Source organism: Lampetra fluviatilis, chromosome 8 (genome assembly GCF_964198595.1).
Source record: "Lampetra fluviatilis chromosome 8, kcLamFluv1.1, whole genome shotgun sequence".
NCBI lineage: Eukaryota > Metazoa > Chordata > Hyperoartia > Petromyzontiformes > Petromyzontidae > Lampetra > Lampetra fluviatilis.
The window spans coordinates 4,557,031-4,580,351 of NC_136282.1; the positions used below are offsets into that span (position 1 = coordinate 4,557,031).

The 23,321-nt window shown below is 45.4% G+C and overlaps 1 protein-coding gene across 3 annotated transcripts in view; it reads right to left on the reverse strand.

Annotated features, from left to right (window-relative positions):
- Positions 1-23,321, reverse strand: part of LOC144933784 (tetraspanin-18-like) — a 114,681-nt gene that overhangs the window by 48,553 nt on the left and 42,807 nt on the right. For all 3 annotated transcript variants that reach the window (XM_078858898.1, XM_078858896.1, XM_078858897.1), the window contains exons 2-3: positions 18,750-18,903; positions 11,511-11,705 (exon numbers count right to left, since the gene is read on the reverse strand). In XM_078858898.1, the coding sequence (XP_078715024.1) occupies positions 11,511-11,705; positions 18,750-18,812 (258 nt within the window). In that variant the 5' untranslated portion in view covers positions 18,813-18,903. The remainder of the gene's footprint in view (positions 1-11,510; positions 11,706-18,749; positions 18,904-23,321) is intronic.

Consider the following 23,321-nt stretch of genomic DNA (forward strand, 5'->3'; position numbering starts at 1 on the left):
CGTCGCTCTCGCCTGATTACCCTGTGTTACCTAGGCCTCGTCGCGACTCAATTAGAACCGCGGAAGCGTGAAGCTGGGGGTTTAATCAATCGCTCGGAGCACACGGCTCAACCGATTTGTGTGTGTTTCGTGTCTTTGTCAGTCAGTGCCTGTGTGTCTGCAGAGAGCGGTGGCGAAACGGTTAGCACGGCCAACACGAGTGGTGATTATCTGAACCGGTTCTGGGTGTGTAAATATTGCCACTTGGGAGACAAAGCTGGCCGGGCATGCTGTTGGCCACCCACCCCTTCATATGCCGTGCCGGCCTTCATAAGTGCTCACTAACCGGACTTGCCCCAACAGTTTGTTTAGACTATATGGGTAATATTTGTCTTTGGTGTGTTTCTGTCTGTGTGTTTAATTCGTCATTGTTCGGATGGCCATCTGTTTGTTCATCTATTTCATGGTTTTATGTGGATTTCCGTCTGTCTATTGTGTTGGCTGTGAAATAGTTTTAGGGCTGTGCGTCTGTACCATGGTGGCAAGATGTTAACTACCTCGCCGAGAATACATAAGGTTGTGGGTTCGAACCCGATCCTGACGCTGGTATATTTCGAGTTTTCATGTTCTCCATGTGGTCGCGTGAATTTTACTCCGGGTCCTCTGGTTTGTCCCTCCACATTTCGAATCAACAATAGAGTTTTTGGCTGTTATGAATTTCCACGTGATAAGCCGCTTCGCTGATATATTTGTTTGGCCAGGTTCGCTTCTGAAAAAGAGCTCTAGATCTCAGTGGGCGTTACCTGGTAAAATAAAATAAAAATTGTTGATTTTTTTTGTCTATTTTATTTAATTGCCTGTTTGTGATTATTTTTAAAATAGTGCAGCACACCGGTTGCGAAGCACCAATCTGTTTGTCTCAATCCCAACCCAAATTAACTATTTTATTTGCTGCCCAAACCATTTGATAGGTAAGCGCGCACATGGTCAGTGGAAAGTGGCATGGGTCTTCGCACTGAGTCCATTGGATTTTCTCTAGATTGTTCACCGGATGTCTCCACTCTCAGACTCAATTTCAAATACCCGGAATACATTACAGAACTAATCTATTTCTATGAAATTGGGTAATGGTGCTTGAATAAATAACGTTCACACTTTGGGGAGCACCAACCCCTGACCCTGCAGCGTGACTTCGTTTCAACGGGGATGGGGGAGGGGGCGACACATTGAAAAAAGAAAACTCTCAACAAATGTTAAATGCAAAACGAAACGAGTAACGCTACGGCTATCACGCTCCCTTTGACTATCATGCAAGCTCTCATCTCCTCCGTATATAAATAAATTAAGCTGCAGCCATCACTTAATTTTACTCTAAGCACAGGTGCCACGGTGGCGAGATGGTAACTACCTCGCCGGGTATACAGGGGATCGATCCTAATGCCTGCTGTTTATTTGGAGGTTGCACGTCTCTCTCCCCATGGTTGTGTGGATTTTTATCTGGGTCCTCCGGTTTTTCCCTCCACATTTAGAATGAACGTGCGTTTATTTGGCTGCTATGAATTTGCACGTCATAAACCACTTAGTTGAGCTATCATTTGTGATAGCCAGGTCACTTCTGAAAAAGAGCTATGTGGCTCAGTGGGCTTTACCTGGTAACATAAAAAGCAGTTCATGAAAAAAATTTGATTGAGGGGTTGGGAGGTAACCCTTAGTAGGGGAGAGGGGGAGAAATCACCCCCCTCTCCCTCCGCAATGAAACGGTGCTGCACACACCTACCCTGAGCAGCTATGGGTGGGGGTTCTTTGTGTGACGTCCCATTGCATAGATTCGCGTGTTGCTCATGTATTCCACAGCCAATATTCTACCTCTGGATGGCCACACAATGGGCCCCTTCATGAGGCTGGTTTGCAGTGTTTGCCGACCTCTCTCGAGGACGTACTGTAGGTCATGCAGAGAGATGGACGAAAACCCACCGTTGTTTTCCTTCCAACCCCCAATAATGTCCCGCTTTGCAGACCGCGGCAGCGATTCTAGATTTGAAGCTTTCGTGACTGCAATGATCGCCGCTCGCCCTCCGTCCCGACACGTCTCCATTCATTGTGTTGAGCACTACGTGCAGTCTTTGATCACCGCTCCTCCTCCCTCCCGATACGTTTCCATTCATTGGCTACCACAGCCTGATAAGCTCTCCACCCCCCCCTCTCCACCTCCCTTCAACTTGCTTATAAGGGATTACATCTTGAATCATTGCTTCACTTGATGCAGCTAATTCGGCTGTGACGGTCCCACCTGATGACGGAGACTTGTGTTGCCTCCTTATTTTACTTTCATTAATTTTAATGTTTTACCTACGTGACTTTACCGAAAAAACCTAAGAATACGCGGCAGCGATGCCAAGGTCTTGCTGTCATTGTATTTACTTCACTGGCAAACGAAAAAGAACCCCCCCCCCCCCCGCGTTTGCTCTAAATCCCGCATGGGCTCTCTCAGCGCGTCGCCTCAAGTTCGCAATGTGTTGTGACCCCCCCCCCCCCCCCTTGGCAGAGGCGGCTGCCTGGCTCAGAGGGATAATTCACAGTGTCAATAGTACTCAGCCGCGCACATCCGAGACCCCGCGTCTAGCGCTGGGAATCACCTTTGCTATGGTAACATTCGGCTGTGCAGGAAGAGTGCACCATATGTAACTTGTGCTATTCCTGAAACGTAGCGTGGGTATATTTGTCTTTGCATGAATGCGTGTGTCAGCGATGCGCTACGAACTCTCGCTCACTGCCAACACCAGTGACAGTTATCTGAACCGGTACTGGGCCTCCCCTAGGTCGATTCAGCCTCAAATGAGTACCTGGTGCGGTGTGTAAACACCGCCACTGGTAGGCAAAGATGGCCGGACGTGGTCCTGGCCACCAAATTCATCGCGTGCAATGCCGGCCTTCATAGGTGCTCGCTAACAGCACATTGCCCAACAGGCTGCACGGGGGACCTTTATCTGTGTTAGTATCTGTGCGTGTGGGGGGTTGTCAATCGGCACTCGGTAATCAAATGCAATCAGGGGTGATGATGACCACACAGTCCCTTTGTGTACCGTGCCGACCTTAAGAGGTGCGTTCTAAGGCATTCGCCACCACGGCCTAGCAGGGTAAATTGGGCATCTTTGCCTTTGCGATTGTATGTGAGAAAGCAGAGTTACAGTGGTTAGCAGGCTGCCCGAGAATCTGTTGGCCTGCGTTTGATGTGTGTATGCATGTGGCTTTTGACATCCCAAACTCTACTGTGCATCCACAACAACGATGCAGGGACTTCACATGCACGCGTATACTCCTCGTACACATTTGCACGGCATTATGCCTGCATCTTCAGGAGATTCAGTTAAGATTGTTTTGATCGGTGTTTTTGTTTTTTACCATATGTTCTCTGCTAAAGGATGCATAATTGATTAACTTTGCACTTACATTTTCCAAGTAGTGCTCTCAGGCAATCCGCTTACAAGCACAGCGAGGTGATTAGTTAGAATGCTGAGAGTGCCTAGCAAACAAGGCAGAAGATTGTAATTTATATTTGTTCAACACGAGCACAGAATTCATAGCAGAGAAAAGAATTGAGATATGAACCCACACACTCCTGCTGTGTTGCTAATATTCACCAAGCCGGAAATTGCTGGATTCACAATGATCTACTGGGTTTGACTATTTCTGTGCCATAAGTTGTATTATGTTCTGGTACAGAGAACAGACTTTAATAACAATGATGTGATGGTTATTAGGCTCATCACCATTATTACTTTTGAACCTGGGAATACATTGGAATGTGATCTTGCAATCCATGGACAGAACATTTCTGAGCTCAGCACTCAACCAGGACCCCACTTGGCCAGGATAATACATGTGCTATGTGACAATAACGATTACTAATAATGTTGTATTTGTGTTATTTACGCGAAGGTGCTCCGTTTCACAGACGAGTAGAGTCTGCCAGCAGGGGGAGACCTTACGATGGAGATTCATCCAACGAGGTCATTTGCAAGAAATGCAACAAAATATTGCGCGTCGAGACTCCGGCACGCGTGGCCTCATCTCTCTTGCAATAACGTCCCGGGATCTTCAACATCCACCGTAGCGGCACAGTTGAGGTGAATACTACGCCCTGGGCTTGAGCCACGGAGCCTGGCGTGGGCCAAGTCATCGGCCGAGAGACGCGCCGGCAACTAACGCGGGGTTTGTTCGTCCTCGCGTGCCTTTACTCGCCGAGGAAAGCCACATTGAGCCTGAGGCTTTGTCACAGGGCTCCTCCTTGGAGCACGTGGCCAATTAGTATCTCATGAGCGCAGTAAGTAGCCTTCGCCGCGATGGGAGGAAACTGGAGTGGCGCGAGACAATCCACGTGGGATATAACAGCGATGGGTCAGCGACCTACTTTGTGTACTGCATGCTGCAGGTGCCACACACGAAGGCTCTATCGCGGTGTGATCCACCAACTTTTCCTCTGAGTTGCTACGTTACAGTGAAGCATCTCCACTAATCAAAGACGTTTTGAATTGTTATATATAGAGAGCTGTGACCTTATACAGCCTAGATAAATATATGGCTTGTCCTAAAGAATAGAGATGTTATCATTCACCATTGTCATGAACACACAACGCCTTTATACAAGAGATACCATTTTTAATAGGATACATGGTTTCATGCTGTAATATGAATTGGTTTATCCAAAAAGTTTCAAACAAGAAACAGCCCTGCATGAGGTGTGTTACTATTTGTAATTCTCACGTTTAAAAAATATATATATATCTAATGCTCGCTTAGTTTTTTGTACGAACAGTTTCGTCAAATCATTTGAAATAGGATGTAAATGTTGCCAGCCTTTTAACATTTCCTCCGAGTTGGCACGTTTGCCCTCGTGACAATTTGATTTGATTGGCCCTGTCGGATGATGGAGAGTTATAGTTAAACGTTGGCATTATACTTTCACAATCTAACCAACCAAGACACCAATCACGAATCGCAATATTGGTTGTGAAAGTTTACGCATGAAATAAAAATGATGTACGGGGAAAGAAAAAAAATTCGGTCTAAAAATATTCTACCACGTAATTTTTTTCTTCATGTATGTTTCTCAAAAGAAAAATGCTCAAGGGCAATGCATTCACACTCCACACGCGAGAATAATTATGTTCAGGCCACAGAAGCCGCCACCGTGAGTTTATATAATGGGCACTTAAACATTTATATCGGAATCGATGTTACGGAAGACACCAGCATTAAGATAAAAAACACACACACACAAGCGCGCAAACACGCGGTCCCAAATCTAAAGTGACTTGCTGGTGTATTATTTATGGTGAAGGGAAAGTGTGTCAGGCAGATCGGGATGGAGTGGGAAGACAGAGGAAAGCAACTGCAACAAACGGTGCCATAAATAAATAAATTGATGTACGCGTGCATCAGGCTCCCGGCTGTCGGGTAATGCACCTCCAGTCTCCACGCACCGTGAGCGCTTCGCGCGTTGCACGGTCACGGGTCCGTACACAGAAGCATTCTGCAGCATCGCAGGCGGTGCTACAGGTGGGCAGAGGGGCTATCGACCCCCCCCCCCCTCTCGCCCCCCCCACCCCATTTAGCCACCCATCCCCACCTCCCCACCTTTTTAGCGACACCATTCAGATGCCCCTGCTCACGAATTGATGGTGCCACTCAATATGTTTATCACCATCGAATTTCATAATTACAATGACCAGCCAAACACAACCTCGTGCTGGATTAAGGCCTCCCCAATCAGGCTATGTCACCTCAGGGTCTACATGTGTAGCAAAGCACCCATAGTCGTCAGTTTTTTAAAATATATTCTTTATTTTTATTATTTTCATTTAATTTCATATCTACGTGACTTTACCGAAAACACCAAAGAATACAAAGCACCCATGTTGAGGACTCGGTGTTAGCAGACTGACTGTTTCATCTCATCCACACTCCGTTCAACCACCACGCTGCAGGTCACAACAACTCACCCACTCACCCACTCACTCAGCCACCCCCTCCACCACGCTGCAGGTCACAACAACTCACTAACTCACTCACCCACCCACTCCACCACGCTGCAGGTCACAACAATGCACTCAACTCACCCACCCACTCACCCACCCACCCACTCCACCACGCTGCAGGTCACAACAATGCACTCAACTCACCCACCCACTCCACCACGGCTGCAGGTCGCAATACTTCTCTGTCCGTTCCTCATCTCACTGCTCAACTTTGTAATTCCCTCTCCAAACGTCTCTTTTCCCAAGTTCTTATAACAGCTTAAACTTTGCTCAATTCAAGAAACGTGTTACACTCCTATCGATGAAAACCGTGACGGTGATGTGCGTTTGACATTTTGGGTCCTAAGGGCTGTGCTCAGCGATTGTGTAAAAAAAAAAACGATGCCATTATTTCTGGAGCAAAAAACTTGAAGATGCTCTGGCTCACTTTCCTACTCGTACATCGCATGGATTATGAAATGCTGGACTTGATCAAATGCAGTCAGTTGTGGCTTTGTAATCCTAGGTGAAGGCAATTGTGAGATGCTAGTTTCCATCGGAATGAAGAAAAGTTTTCTTAAGTTTAAAAAGTTTACTGTGCAAAGTAATATTTGAATTATAAGTTCAGGCCCGATGCGAGCTTCGAAAGGCCTTTATCTAGCAGTGGATAGAAGGACAACAAACTGAACCGCTTTTTGTGTTTAGTTTGTCCATCCCCCGCACCTCCGATTAGCACAGTTGGCAACATACGGTGCGAAAGAAGTTCAACATACATACAACAAAAATGATGATGATGATAAATGATCTAACTAAACCATCCTCTGTGATTTTAGTGTCTAAATCTTTCCGCACATCACCTCCCCGCTTCCATTTCCTTTCTCTATCTGCTTCCCCCCTTTTTCTACTGCCATGAAAAAAAAAATCACCAATCATATCCACAGTGTTGCCATTAGAGTTAGAGAGATAAAGAGCTAACAAGAAGGGGGTGATGATAAACGACGGCAAACAAACACTGCCATGAATAAATGAGTGGATGTGCACGGTGTGCGCAACGCCTCCAGGCAGCGCACGCGCCGACGTGACGTCAGGGAACAGCCCCAAGAACACGACACCGCAGGACTGGGGCAGTGAGTATCAAGTAACCAACTACCATGAACTATTTTCATTTGACCAGGTAAGGCCCACTGAGTAAAAAAAAATGTTTTTCTAGACATCCCCTCCAGAGGGTTTCTGGTATACTCTTCCATGCTGGACAGGCCTGAAATGAGTATAATTTTTTAAAAAAATATATAAAATATGTTGTTTTACCTTGGTGTACTTTTCATTGCATAGAGAGACTGGCTACCGTCACAGGAATGTCGAATGTCTCGGGGGCCACAGCGGAGATGAGCACTACCACGCGCGTGCGCGCCCGATTGGGCGGAGTGACGACTGAACGGTAAACGATCTCAAAATAAAAGAGCCTTCATTTGGGTTATTGCTTTCGTATTTTTTTTTTAAACAGTGTCGCAATGGAGAAAGGTCAAGGTTGAGCCTGAAGTGTCTTGCTTACAACACTGCTGGAGGAAGGGCGTCCACCAGAGGTCGCTCGAGCGAAAGCCCCTCTGGCTTTCTTCCACAACAGCGAGGCATCTTGGAGGCGAGAACCCACTGCCCACACTTTACCCACTGCACGAGATCGGCCGATCGACCTGCGTTGTGCCCATTGAAAAACTGCCCGGTGGCCATAGGCGGAGAGGGGATTTCAAGAAGCTCGCTCCGTTGTTTTGACGAGCCGCACAGGGAGATTGAACTGCCGGGCTCAGAATTGCGTGGTCCATTGGTGCCAAGCATCACACCGCAGCACCATCCCATTTGTACAACATCAAAGCGCGCAGATGCTTGTTCAGCTACTGTGGGCAGCGTTTGCTGCAGTGTTGTCAAAAAATAACTGTATTTTATAAATGGAGCCTTAAGCAAAATAAGCAGATGGTTTGCAAAATGAGAACTTTCTTTATTTTTTCGGAGCTACAGTGGTGGAAGGGTGCGGTATCGGAGGGAGGGACACATTTTAAATAAAGACAAAGGGAGATTTTTAAAAATACGATGAGAGACAGATAGACGTTTACAAAAATAGATGGATACAGATGATAAAAGACAGAAACAGGACACTGAAAATGAAGCAGAGAAAACATAGACAGAGAGAAATGTACGCTTAGAAAGATGCAGTTGAACTGTCACGGAGTGAGAGAAAAATCGGCAACACAAGTCATGTTACACAGAATTAAGTGACACGGAGAGCTGTGAGTGATAAAATATAGACAGACAATCAAATGGACAGCCACAGAATATAGACTGTAACGATCAGACACAGAGTAACATAGGAGAAGACATGCAAATGGATAGGCAGACATATGGACTAACGCGGCACAGATAGAACGTGAGATGTTAAGCACAGCCCAGAGCCGATAAGACACAAAATGAGAATGCAATGAAAATTAAGAAATGAGGCCAGCAGAGAGAGCGAGAGAAGGTGCGTGAACAAGGACCGTGACACAGGCTCACACAACATGCACTTAGCCCTCAAAACACCACAGGACACACGTCAGAATGTCACGTAACCCGAACCACAGCACAAACACAGCACAGGTGCACTATCTCGCCTTTGTTGGGCTAAATGCATATGCACTGCCACTGACCGGGGGCATATATTTGTACCTTGCATTATCGGGATTACTTCCCACATGCAATCCGGATGCAAAGACCAATTCCCAGACTTTACATGTTAGCCCTGAATGAGTGTCAACTCGAGCAGTGATGCAGAAGTACAGTAGTGTGATTTGTCTGGACTAAAAACACATTGCCATTGGCTGGAGGCACAGATAGGGACGTGGTATTATCTACATTTCCTCCGATGGGCAGAGGCTGATTCCCATGCTGAATATTTCAGATGTGGATGAGTTGCAGCACTTGTGGTGGCACAATTGAAAACTAAAAGCACGAGGAACATGAACTGGCCAAGGACCCCATTTAAGCTGTTGTATTGTTCAGGGTTGCTTAAAAACAAGTAAAGCAGACAATGTGATAATTGCTGGACCGTACGAGTTCAACCCAGAGTCAAGGATGTGTGGCAACTCTAGCAGTGATAGAGGCAATCTGATTTGCAGGCTAAACACCCAAGCCGTGCCATTTGGCTGAGTTGTAAATGCAAGCTTTGCCTCAGCCACCTTTCTTCCTTTGACTTTTCTTTATTTTGCTAGCAGTCTCATGCAATGACAGAAAGATACGTATTTTTGGACTTATCACAGAACAGTGCATGATCTTATTTTACAGAACTAATTCTGTCCTCCTTTCCAAGTAACCTCTTGTCCACACTAGGGGTACTGCTGTTCCCCATGTACCCTGCTACAGGGATAGCAGAGTGCAATTAAACAGACATTATTTTCATTATTTTATTCTCACAGCTGGAATCTTGCCAAGGTACACCGACACTCTGCAGCTGAGCGCCCCATTTGTATCGCCACGGTGGCGAGATGTTAACTGCCTCGCCTGGTATACAGGAGATCGTGGGATCGATCTCAACCCTGACTCCTGAATGTTTGTAGTTTTGCATGTCCCACTCCCTGTGGTCGTGTGGATTTTTCTCCGGGTCCTCCGGTTTTTTGCTCCACATTTAGAATCAACATGCGTTCAGAGTTTAATTCTAGATTTGAAGCTTTCGTGACTGCAATGATTCATATTCTTAGGTTTTTTCGGTAAAGTCACGTAGGTAAAAACATTAAAAAGTAAAATAAAATAAAAGTAAAAAGTAAAAATCACGACATTTCGGAGGCAACACAAGCTTCCGTCTTCAGGTGGTACCGTCACAGCCACGACAGCTGTATCAAGCAAATGAGAGATTGCAGGAGTTACCACTGCGTTTATATAATGGTTGGAGAAGGTGGTGGGGCAAGGGCCGCATACTTATTATTAATATGGTAAGGTGAGGTTTGAGACTAAGAATAGACTGCATAACAAAGGCTGAGCTCTCCATAAGAAAGACTGAGCCTTTGTTATGGAGAGGTGCGGTTTGTGACTCAACCTGTAACAAGAAGGCCACCACTAAACATGGAAAAACAGTAATGGTTGTCTGTCAAATAAGATTGGCAAATAAGTGTAGTTAAATCTTTTTTGCATGGTTAATCACATCTTTCCAATGATTACTCAGTTTGTAACCGTCATCACGGTTGAAATTATGTCTGTGTTTGTATATTTGTATGGCTTCGTGTACAAACCTTTGATGGTAGCCAGGAGGTTTGCAGAGAACCTTGGTCTCGGAAAATACAATTTCATGAGAGCCCACCGAGTTGTAGCAATGATCGGCAACGGCCGAAGAATCAGTTCTGCCGTGTTTCAGATCTGACTTGTGCTCGCGGACACGATCATAAACATGACGTTTCGTTTCTCCAATGTAGCAATCACCACAAATGCAACTCAATTTGTAGACTCCAGGATACTGTAAGTCAGGATACTGTAAATCCGTGATTTGATTCCATCTGTGAAGGTTGTCGTTCCTGACTTACAGTATCCTGGAGTCTACAAATTGAGTTGCATTTGTGGTGATTGCTACATTGGAGAAACGAAACGTCATGTTTCTGATCGTGTCCGCGAGCACAAGTCAGATCTGAAACACGGCAGAACTGATTCTTCGGCCGTTGCCGATCATTGCTACAACTCGGTGGGCTCTCATGAAATTGTATTTTCCGAGACCAAGGTTCTCTGCAAACCTCCTGGCTACCATCAAAGGTTTGTACACGAAGCCATACAAATATACAAACACAGACATAATTTCAACCATGATGACGGTTACAAACTGAGTAATCATTGGAAAGATGTGATTAACCATGCAAAAAAGATTTAACTACACTTATTTGCCAATCTTATTTGACAGACAACCATTACTGTTTTACCATGTTTAGTGGTGGCCTTCTTGTTACAGGTTGAGTCACAAACCGCACCTCTCCATAACAAAGGCTCAGCCTTTGTTATGCAGTCTGTTCTTAGTCTCAAACCTCACCTTACCATATTAATAATAAGTATGCGGCCCTTGCCCCACCACCTTCTCCAACCATTATATAAACGCAGTGGTAACTCCTGCAATCTCTCATTTACTTGATACAGCTGTCGTGGCTGTGACGGTACCACCTGAAGACGGAAGCTTGTGTTGCCTCCGAAACGTCGTGATTTTTACTTTTTACTTTTATTTTATTTTACTTTTTTAATGTTTTTACCTACGTGACTTTACCGAAAAAACCTAAGAATATGCGTTCAGAGTATTTGGCTGCTTTAAATTTCCACGTGAGAATCCACTTCGTTGAGCTATCGTTTGTGGCCAGGTCGCTTCTTTAAAAAAAGTCAGTGGACCTTACCTGAATAAAATAAAAGGTTTAGTTCGTATTTTTTTTTTTGGATCAACCAGGGGCAGCCAAAAAACACGGATCGGAGCTGGCGCTTTCCGGGTCGAAAGTGGAACGGGTGAAGAGGGAGCTGGCCTACCGTCATGAGCAAGCCACGGCTCTCTCTGATGGCGCCGCAGCAGCCCAGGAATCCCAGCAGGAAGAGCACCACTCCCGCTGCCAGCATGATGTAAGTGCCGGTGAACAGCAGCGGGTTGGACGCGACGATCTCCCGGAAGCCACGCGGGTCGGCCGCCACCCAGATGCCGACTGCCAGAAGCGCCGCGCCTCCAAGCTGCGCACGGGAACAATTGTTCGTTCAATCATTCGTTCATTTTATTCGTTCAACACACAGCTTCAGTCATTCGATCACTGCGTACAGGCGTTGTCGGAGATGCACTTAACTTTTTGATATTTAATTTTACCAAAATTGCATTACACGGGTCTTATCGGCATTGTCATCATCGTCAGCCATGGTCAATCCACTGCTGGATGAAGGCTTCCCCAAGCCCCGGCCACCTCTCTCACAATCCTGCGATGTATTAATCCACCTTGCACCGGCAAACGGGAAGTGATTTTTTTTGTATTACTCCATCCCCCCGGTTGGATGTAAGCCGGTCATACAGCAGGCAACACACTCTCCAGCAACTCTGCACTCGGAACTATGATAATATAATTAACCTACGTATGCTCTCTCATGCGTGTGATCCCCTCTCTGTTTCTCGATGTAATTCCAAGCGGCGGGCATCTGTCCACGCTTCTTTACGCGCTTTTCATTCTTTGTTCCGTTTTTGTTTTGTCTTAATGATCGTGTTTCCGAGCCACATGTCATACAGCAGGTGGCTTGCACCCATTAAACACTTTATTACTCTTTGGTTCTTTCGGTAAAGTCACGTAGGTGTAAAATAAAATATAAATAACGACGTTTCGATCGCAACAAAAGCGGTCGTCCTCAGGCGGAAAAAAATGTATCCAGCAGTTTTTTTTCCAGCATATTTTTAATATATTTTTTCTGCCTAAGGACGACCGTTTGTGTTGCGATCGAAACGTCGTTATTTATTATATTTTATTTCACACCTACGTGACTTTACCGAAAGAACCAAAGAGTATGGATTCCTGCAGTCACAAAAGCTTCACATCAAGATTAAACACTTTCTTATTTAGGCACGTTGCGATTTTCAATAGCACTCCAACCTGCTCCCTTCCACCTCTATATGTCATCATTTTGATTGCAGACCAACGTCAGTAGCTGTCCTGCGTACGCATCTTCTACTGTGCTTCCCGGTTGTGTGGATGTTCAACTTCTTCTGCAACCGTGCTAATCGGAGGTGCGGGGGAAGGACAACAAACTAAACACAAAAGGCATTTCTAAAGAAGTGAGTTTTCAATCTACATTTTAAAGTGCATAGCTCCAGTGGCTTTCTAATATCGGAAGGAAGAGCATTCCAGATGACCACAGAAGCACATCTGAAAGCGCGCGATGCGGTGACCGTCTTTGTCCGATGGCTCGCCAGAAGCCACTGCTGCGAGGATGACCAGAGCTGGCGTGATGCTCCTTGTCGGTTGTGTCCCTCCAACAGACGTGTCCAATTGTTTTGCAAACTCGTTGTACCTGACCTTTGCTTTGTTCGCATTTAGTTGAATAAAGGGCGTTATATTAACCAGCGAGAACACCGCCCCGATCTGCCACATTAAAAATACGGCATATCATTCCAGCCAGATGTAGGATCGTGTGTTGTTGAGCAGGTGGACTTTTCCAGTTCACAGTCAACGCTTGAAATCCACACACTGCTGGGTCAGCTTGGAAAGGCCACTCTTGCCTCAGCAGTCTAAGAGAGCTGACAAGGCCAAATTGAGTGTCAAAACAACTGTTTGAGGATTGTTTTGCACTGTTGCCTAAAGTCCACTTGAAACTGCGCCAAGACTGGTACAATGAGCCACACGAGTGGAGCTCTAACAAAGCCCCGAAATGCGTTGCCGCCAATTCAGTTTCCACGCGGTGGAATTGAACGAAGGAAGTTAGACTTAGCAGCTAAAAAAAAATCTGCGAATTTTGTCAGAGTTGTGATGCTTTGTACCGCGCATTGTTCGGCTCGATGTCGGAACTTGAGCTCCACGTGCTGGCAGCTTCTTCAGGAACTTTGGTTCAAGTTGAAATGTCAGACATCGTGCCAAACAATACAGCTACAATACTGGAAACTAAAACTACTTTTTTTATTTGACCAGGTATGGCCCACTGCGTAGCGAGCTGGCCACAAATGAGAGCTCAATGAATTGCCTTATAACGCGGAAATTTAATGCAGCCGAATGCTCAAGACGCATGCTGATTCTAAATGTGTAGGGGAAAAGCGGAGGACCCAGAGACAAATCCACGTGACCATGGAGAGAACGTGTAAAGCCCAAATATACAGGCATCAGGGTCGGGATCGGGATCGAACCCACGACCTCCTGTGTACCAAGCGAGGGAGTTAACATGTCGTCACCGCAGCACTCCTTATTTACTCAAACTCATTTGGGACACGTGGGTGGCTCAGAGGTCGGACCGCCGAGTTGGCACCACTCAGGTGCTGGGATCCATTCCGGATAGTCACCTGTGTTTTAACGGGATCCACAAATCCAGATAATGTCTGGCTCCAGCCCGGTCACCAATGATTGCACAAACAAACAAAAAACCCTTCGCACGGACTTAATTTGGGATAAATTATAGCTCTGAGAATTAATCGATTTGACTTTTATATGAGGTCAATTACCATCAATGGCAGAGCGAGCAGAAAAGTGGGTCACTGGAAGGTATCTCAAGGGTAGCTCTGTCATGTCTACTTCCGTGGGCTGTTTTCTAACACAATGGGGTTCAACTTCGTGATCTGAATCAATTCTACATCTCGTGACATGAAGCCAGTGGCACGATGAGGGCAAAATATGGGAAAGACATTGAAAGTACACAGTTACGCATCACTTTACTAAATTATTGGAAGGAGCTACGAGTTCTAGTGTATTTTTACTCATTTTCCAGTGCGTAATCAGGTTACCCTTATTCAGCATTTACGTGGTCGATTACTTTGTATAAATATTCCTTACACTCTTGTTTTACATTAAAATTATTCCAAACTGAAACCGGGGGGGGGGGGGGGGATGTTCGTGTCAGCAGCTTGGGTTAATGCCAGTAAAGGAACAGCCAATGCGTGCAGATCACGCTACGAAGCCTACAGCCAGCATAGCACTGTGTTATAAAGTGACACGAACATCACACGTGGTGATTTGAAGATATTGATCATGAGTGTTTTACATTGAAATGACCGTTATTGCAATGTGCTACATTGTTTATAATACTTCGAGTAGTCAGTCGTCATAGAATAATTATATTTAAAGTAACCCCATCAAATGGGCATTCTCAGCGGCCGCCCCTAGTCTCTGGAATAATATCACCGCAAAAATACGGTGTTGACTTTTTTCATTGCTGTATTTATTGTATTTATATTTTCAATTTACAGTTTTTCTGTTTTGTTGATGAAACCCGATTCAAGAGCTTCTTATCTCACAGGGCAATTCTAAATAAACTGTTCAACTGTGCAACATCTCCTACCACGAGTGTATTTTCTTCTCATTGTTTGGAGTTTCCAAAGTTTAACAATTCCTAGTCTGAATGCTCCATTCATTTCACAACCAATAAAGGCATTGTAATCCAACAGAGATACACTGTAACTGAGAATTTTGTTTGTATCAAGTGAACTCACAAACTGAAGCATCCCGGCTAATACATCTGGTGATGCTGCTTTGGGAGTGGTGCACAAGCACAATAATTAATAACAAAACTCAACAAATGTCGTCAATAACACACTGTTTGGCCGTAAAAAAATTAATCTAAATATACAATGGCCGATGCTTCAGGGAAAGGGCCTTCTTCATAGGACGCATGTGCGTGAAATGTGACCTCGTCTTCTTCCACGCGTTTGTCCCACTCATGTCCGGGATCCGTTGTCCTTGCCAACCTTCTCCACGCTGCGCTGTCCTGCGCCATCTCTCTTTCCGCTCCTCTGGCCACCGTGTCCCATCGCATCACACCCCCCCCCCCACCACTTCTTCTGCCTTCCTCTTGATCGCTTTGCTTCCACTTGCATCATTTGCACCTTCTGACCCATATACTTTTCCCGTTGTCTCTCCAAATAACCCGAACCACACCACCCTTTCGCCTCTCATCTTCTCTGTGATTTCTACCACCTTGAGGCTTCCTCTCACTTTTTCATTTCTCACCCTGTCCCTTCCTTGTTAAACCCAACATCCACCGCAACATCCTCATCTCTGTGACTGACATAGCGTGGTCCTCCCTCTTTCTTATACACTACTCTACACTACTATACACTACACTATACACTACTATACACTACACTATACTATACACTACTCTACACTACAATACAACTATACACTACACTATACACTACACTATACACTACTATACACTACACTATACACTACTATACACTACACTATACACTACACTCTACACTACTATACACTACTATACACTACACGATACACTACTATACACTACACTATACACTACTATACACTACACTATACACTACACTATACACTACACTATACACTACACTCTACACTACTATACACTACTATACACTACACTATACACTACTATACACTACACTACACACTAACTCCCTGCCTTAGCAGTGCTTCCACCATATATTCTCAGCAGCTCTCCCGCTATATTTTTCACCTGATGACGATTGCTTGTGTTGCGATCGAAACGTCGTGATATTGTTATTATTTTTATTTTTTTCATTTGTTCTATCTACGTGGCTTTACTGAAAGACCCAAAGAATACTCTACACTACTATAAACTACACTATACACAACACTGTACACTACACTATACACTACTATACACTGCACTAGACATTACACACTTTTCCCTTCAACCAAACTGGGACTCTCTTATCGCACACCACACCAGTCATCTCTCTCGCAATTGCAGCCATCCAGCCCCTGTTCTCATCTCTCCTTCGAATGATCCATCAGCACATATCGTTGCACCCCATATATTGCATTATTATTGACGAATATGTTTATATATATAACTGGCTTTTACAGCCTTCTGAACAGTTACAAATGTTTAAAATGTCATCCACCGAGCCAAGCATGGGCGTTTACCTGTCAATCAGGAAGGTTGTGAGTTTTAAATCCAGGTTTGCTGGTTGATACAACTCTTCACGACTACCGTGTTTAACCTAATGCGTATAGATGATCCCGAGTTAGTGAGTTACTCATGCAAATTCTGACGGTGTTGTACAAGAGCAATAAAGCTAAGCTTCCGTACAATTCTAGTCGAGTCTATGTTCAGACCACACTACTATGTACAAGCCCGTCTGTCAATCCACTGCTGGATGAAGGCCTATAGACCACAACGCATCGATGTTTAGTGGTGTTTTAACCATACTTCACCACGCTGGTCAGCGCAGGTTGGGTGAAGTGGGAGACCAGGATGGGTCCCGGTATAGCTCGCCATTGATGTTAGCCGTGGCGAGGAATATGAGCAGTGGTCACCGGATTCATAGTCCAATGTGGAGGGTGATTGGTATTACTCCTTCAGTGCAGGGTCAGTATTACGTTAGAAACCAGTTTCAGTCCGATGCAAAATATACTTAACAATGTGCGATCCCCATTTAGCAATGATGCAGATGATTAATCTCTTGTAGCGGGTAACACTAATGCCAATAGAAAGAAAGTGAGCACTGCCCAGAACCAGTTATTAGTTTAACATAAGGACATATTTCATAGAACACGTTTTCAGGAAGACATAAGAAAATGTTAAAATCTAAACATGGATTAATTCATGTGTTTAAGTAAACATTAGGCACTAACTACAAAGCCCCAACTCATAAAATAGCTAAGTGTCAGTAAGTACTTGTACACTTACACATGTATAGTGCATATATTACCTTGCATCAATACACAATGATAACTGAGCATCCCCTTTCCCCTATGTATATATGTGCGTGACTATCAAGTAGCTGGCTGGGTCACACTGTGGTTTAAAAATCAAATCTCAGTCCACGGCTGTCAGCCTATCATCACTCGATGGTCCATAATGTAAAAAAAATTCACGCCATTTCATCGGAAACCTGATAATGGTTGATCGATAGAATGACTGCCCCTACCCCCTCCGCCCGCCATAGCAATGTGGAATGTCCACTGGTGACTCAAGGCCATCAGCAGGGATGAACAATGCCTCCCACCCTCGCGAGCAAGGAGACGCATGCGACTTGTCGAGTTAATCTACATCAGAGAAACGTATCCGTCACCAGCGTTTACATTTTAACGTTGATGCAAAAATCGTTGCCGACATTCGTTAGGATTACGGAAAACAGTGATACCTCCAAATGCAGGTATCAGTGTTGACAGTTTGACATACAAATTTGATGATATGTTCACTGGCACAAATGTGCAACGTACGTTCTCTCTTGGTGAAGCTCATTTAACACACACTTTCACCTGCTGCCCGTATCCAATCAGTATATCAATCAATCAAATTACATAGCTGGATGACAGTCCATCGAGATTCGTTATCTCTTTTGAATTAAAAAATCTTGACTGTTATTAATATTTAGTTATTTCATATTCGGACTGTTTTTCAAGTAAATATGTATCCCTTCTCAAGCAAGCATCGAGGGTGGCACTTATATCCATTGGGTGTCCCTGAGCCAATTATGACAATTCCACATTCCCATGGTGGGTACCAGTCCATCCATAGAACAACCGCTGTTGAAGTCCCACAAAGTGGCACTCGTGCTATCGACCTCGGGATGGATGACAGGCTGAGTCGAACCCTGACTGTCATTTAAACTCGGCAAACAGAATTTGAATGCACACATATCGATGAGCAACATTTTTAAAGTATTCAGCAGTAGTTGCATGCAATGCATCGTGAATTAATTAATTCTTAGTTAAGACATGACGATTCAAGACATTTCTGTTTGCACCTCAGGTCTACAGAAACGACAATTTCAAGGTCAAGTAGGAGACCATTATTTCAACGATAACAAAAGCATCGGCAAGCAATGATTGCTGAGTGTCTAATGCGCGCGTAATCAGAGGGAAGGAGACAATAAGGCAGGCAGGCAGGCAGAACAAAACACAAACAGGTGACGAGTTAAAAACGACTGTGCGATCCGCCCCAATTACCCCGACAAATCTACACGACGCAATAGCGGGAAAGCCACTTCAACGCGAGTTCTCCCCCTTTCGACTGAACAGCGGGCGCATCGGAGCCGGCAACGGCGCGGGTGGCGTGGCGTGGCGCGGATGCGTAATCGCTTACGAAGATGAGAAAGTTGAAGAAGAACATCAGGTATTTGACGCAGGACAGGCAGTTGCTCTCCATGTTGGCGGCGAGGCTGCTTGTGGCAGCGCGACTTGGTTGGAGTGGGAGATCGCCCCAGCCGTCGACGGTCTATCTCTGCCGAAGCGGGGCTCTGTGGAACAGATTCACGCACGCGCGCGTACATCACTCTTAGCACAACGGCTCTCTCTCGCTGCCGTGCTGCCATGACAACGGGCTGCTCACTCTCTGCCAAATGTAAACACCCAACATTTTGCACGCACATCCAGACGGACACGCACGCTCACGGACGTGCGGACATGCATAGATGGGGTCCTTGCATGGAATCGTACAAAGGCGGGGACAAAGGCACAGGGACACACGGACACGCACGCAGATGCAGGAGATTAGTTCTAGTCTACAGAGGTTGCTGGGGCAAGTGATGTTAGCGAGCGCCTATTAAGACCGGCAAAGGTGCATCGGATACTCATTTAAGCTGAGTCGACCCAAGTCTGGTTCACTTATTTTGGCTGAGAGCAGGAATTTAACTCGGGTTTCCAGGTTCATAATGCTGCAATACACGACCGCCTCCACATTCATACACAGAGAAACAAAGAAAAAAGACAAAGATCTCCCGCATAGCCGACACAGACTGTTGGCACACGTGCTGTGAGCAAGCTATGAAGGTCGGCACGGCACACCAATTGGTGGGTGGCCAACACCACGCATCGGGATGCCTTTGTCTCCCGAGTGGCGATGTTTACACACCGCATCAGGTATTCATTGCAGGCTGAGTCGACCTAGGGGAGACTCAGGGCCGGTTCAGATAATCGTCACCGGTGTTGGCCGTGAGCGGGAATTTAACTTGGGTTGCTGGGTTCGAAGCGCAATGGGCTAGCCACGACACTTCCACTCCCCACAATGTATATGCACACACACGAGAACGAATACATACACACGTGTCCACACATGCAAGTACACAAGCGCATGCACACAGACGTACAATGTCAATTTGCTTTCGGACTCAAAGGCGACACTATGCACGCAAGGGCAGGACAAACGTTCCACTCACAAATTGGGAAAGGCTAATATTAGCGAGCGCCTATTAAGCCTGGCATGGCAAATATGTACCGCCTGCTTTGCATTCCCAAGTCCTGAATTCACGTTGTCCACAATGTACTCATTTTAGGCTGAAACGACCTACATTACCGTGAAACCCAAGACCAGGTCAAGATGTCAATAGCCACTGGTGATTGTGCATAACCAAGAATTTAACTCTCTTAGATAACAGTGCAGTTTAGTTTGCAGACCATACATACCCTGGCACGCTAGGAGAAGACAGTACAGCAAGTGGACTAATCTCCACATGTTTATTTCTGTACAGGGATAGCGTGTTGTCCCCTCGCACGCATGCATTTTCTCCGGGTGCCACGGTTTTCTCCTACTCGTACAATAAACACTCATCAATAATTGGCTTAAAATATCAAAATATAAAAAATCCAATGCAGGACCCTCCTGAAAAAAAGGGTCATACGACTCAGTGTGGCTCTCCTGGATAAATAAGTCAATCATTATTATTTATTGTTATTACCACTCTGTCAGGTCCCCCCCCCATTAGCCATATAAACTGCCGAGGCAAGCGCCGAAAGCGAATTACTATTTTGATCATAATAGCACACAGGAGAGCGCTGCTGCCAACACGACACCCGGCCACCTTCGTCTCCCCAATGCTCCGATGCTGACGCTGCGCCATGCAGGAATTACACTTGGGCCGATGCAATGCTAAGATCTGCGCGATGATGTTCAGATGATAATTTCCCACGGGCAGGAGTCGAACCAGGATGGCGCTGGGGCTGTGGGGCAGTGGCGCTAGTGACACGAATGCCCTCTCACCGTGAGTCGTGCGTGTAGCGCACTAATAGCACGCGCGGGACATTATACACGCGGCACACTCGTGTGAATACAAATGTTCACCAACAAAGAGAGCAAATATATTGTCACATTGATCACGGTGACAAGGCCAACAACAGCGCAGAGTTTAAACAAACTCTGGTGATTCTTTGAGCTTATATAATTTAAGCGGTAATAGCCAAGATTTGTTGTATGTTGCTATTTTTACTGTCACACATCAATCTCCACGTCGCAGCATTTAGAAGCCTATCTATGTCACACGCACAATGTTTGTCCGCGTGTTAATTCTACGTGAAACATTTAACAACGCCCACATCAAACATTGTGATCATATTAACGTCACTTCATTAAACATATGGATGTCTTAAATATAGCGGAGTAACAGCCACATTAGCATAACATCTCAGCACATGCTCATATTGCCTTAATGTGTTAACAAATCAAATGAAACACCACTTTGCCCTCTTTACGTGTAAGATGTTTTATTCGCAATGTTCAAGTCTGTTGTCAATCCACTGCTGGATGAAGGCCCTCTCCACATGCCGTGTCGATCATGGGCGTTGCTTGACCATACTTCACCACGCAGGTCAGTGTGGGTGGCTGACCAGGATTGGTTCGGATATTACTTCGCACCGCTGTTCACTGTGGCCAGGAATCAAACTCTGGTTGACGGGTTCATTGCGCTGTTTGCTAACCACTGCACCACCACTCCCTACTTTAGTAATACTGTAGTACTGCATACACTTTCATATATAACACATATGTATGTATGTTGAACTTCTTTCGCACCGTACATACCCAACCGTGCTAATCGAAGGTGTGGGGGAAAGACAACCAACTAAACACAAAAAGCAGTTCTAAAGAAATTAGTTTTCAATTATCCATTCATTTTGCTGCATGAATCAACATTTAATTTGTAATAAATTATGCAAAATTGTCAACAGAGGTTATGGAAGCCTAATTGCGAATGATGAGTCCCATATATATAAAATCAATGGGGATGTTGTAAAATAAATACATACATATACACTCGCTTGTGTAAATTACACAAATGACTGGTGGTGAAAGCCAACTGGAGTAGTAAGAAAGAGTTCTGAAGGTGGGTGGACATGCCCAGGAATAGCCCTGTTTGTTGATCCACTGCTGGATGAGGGCATCACCATGCCCGTGTCATTGGGGGTTATTCGATTATACTGCACCGTGCTGACCAGTCGGTGAATGCGAGGAGTTTTTTTTTTATAATCGACGTTGGATCACAGTTACAGTCCAACAGTGGGGTTTCCTGTTCATTTCACAGAGAGGGCGGTCGCTCATCTCGGCACTTGTGCAGGCTCAAGGCTGTTTAGCTTCTGAGATCTGAGAGATTTGGTACGTTCTGGATGAATTAACACAGGCAGGGAAACACAACCCAATGCAGCTGGGCAGTGTTACATTAAAAGGCCACTATCCCTCCAGGGTTGATACAAAGAGTGCCGACTTCATGGGAGGTCAAATACAGTCATCTTTTTTTTGTAAAACAAAAAAAAACCGTCTTCCTATAATGAGAATGAGGATGTAACGCCACTGTCTAGGCATCACAAACAGACGCGAGCCCTCTATCAATTTTCTCATTTGAGCGGCGAGGAGAATCGACCACAGTTTAGACGTCAGAAAACGCGACCAGCGCGCCTGTTTTCAGGTGCTCTGTCTGTCTTGCAAGTGACCTTGAGAGGGAATTCCCAGAAAGCGGCGACAGGAACCCTGAGAACAGATCCCAATGTCGACCTCAGGTGGCCCAAAGATGTTCACAGAAGCTGATTTAATGCCTTGCTGTTACAGATGCTGCTCATGGGAAACTCCCCGGCTCGGGAAGCAAGGCAAACGAGACCACAAAAGGGCTATTGTGCAGCTTGGTTTAGCTCCGGTCAAAGAGTCTACATCCTCAAACAAGCAAAGGGGCAGTGTTTATCTCCGGATAATTTTCACGTTTCCACTGTGTCGGCCATTCTCTCGCAAAATGGTTCGTAATTTCTGAACGGCCTGAAGAATGATGGGCTGAGTCCACGGTGGGACTAGGACTTCAAGTTATAGCCTTCGGATTGCAAGTCAAATGCTCTAACCAACCAATTGACTTGATTTAACGATAATCTCATTTTCCTAGTGAGACTTTCAAAATGACAGTGGTGGTGGTGATGATGATAGCTTCTTGCACGAGTGATTGTGGCAGACCAGTATGATACGTAAATGCATGCACGGTTTGTAAGAGGACACGGACATTACGTTTTATTGGCAGAATGGATGTTCATGATCAACTTGGAGTGTACCTTGTCATGCATTAATAATGCAATTTGTGCCCATCTCAAAAGCCTCTGATGGTTTAATATTCGTGTTTGTTCAAATCTGAGAGCACGCATGTGTGGCTTTGTTTTTGGAGAGCAGTGGCGGCGTGGTTAGCACGTTGAACTACAAACCCGGCGACCGAAGTTCAATTCCCGTTCATGGGCCTCACCTGGGTCGACTCAGCCTCAAATGAGTACCTGATGCGACGTGTAAACATCGCCACTCGGCAAGCAAAGGCAGCTTGGCGTGGTGTTGGCCACCCACCCTCTCGTGTGCTGTGCCGGCCTTCAAAGGTGCTCACTAACAGCACTTTCCCCAAAAGTATGTTAAGGCTACAGGTGG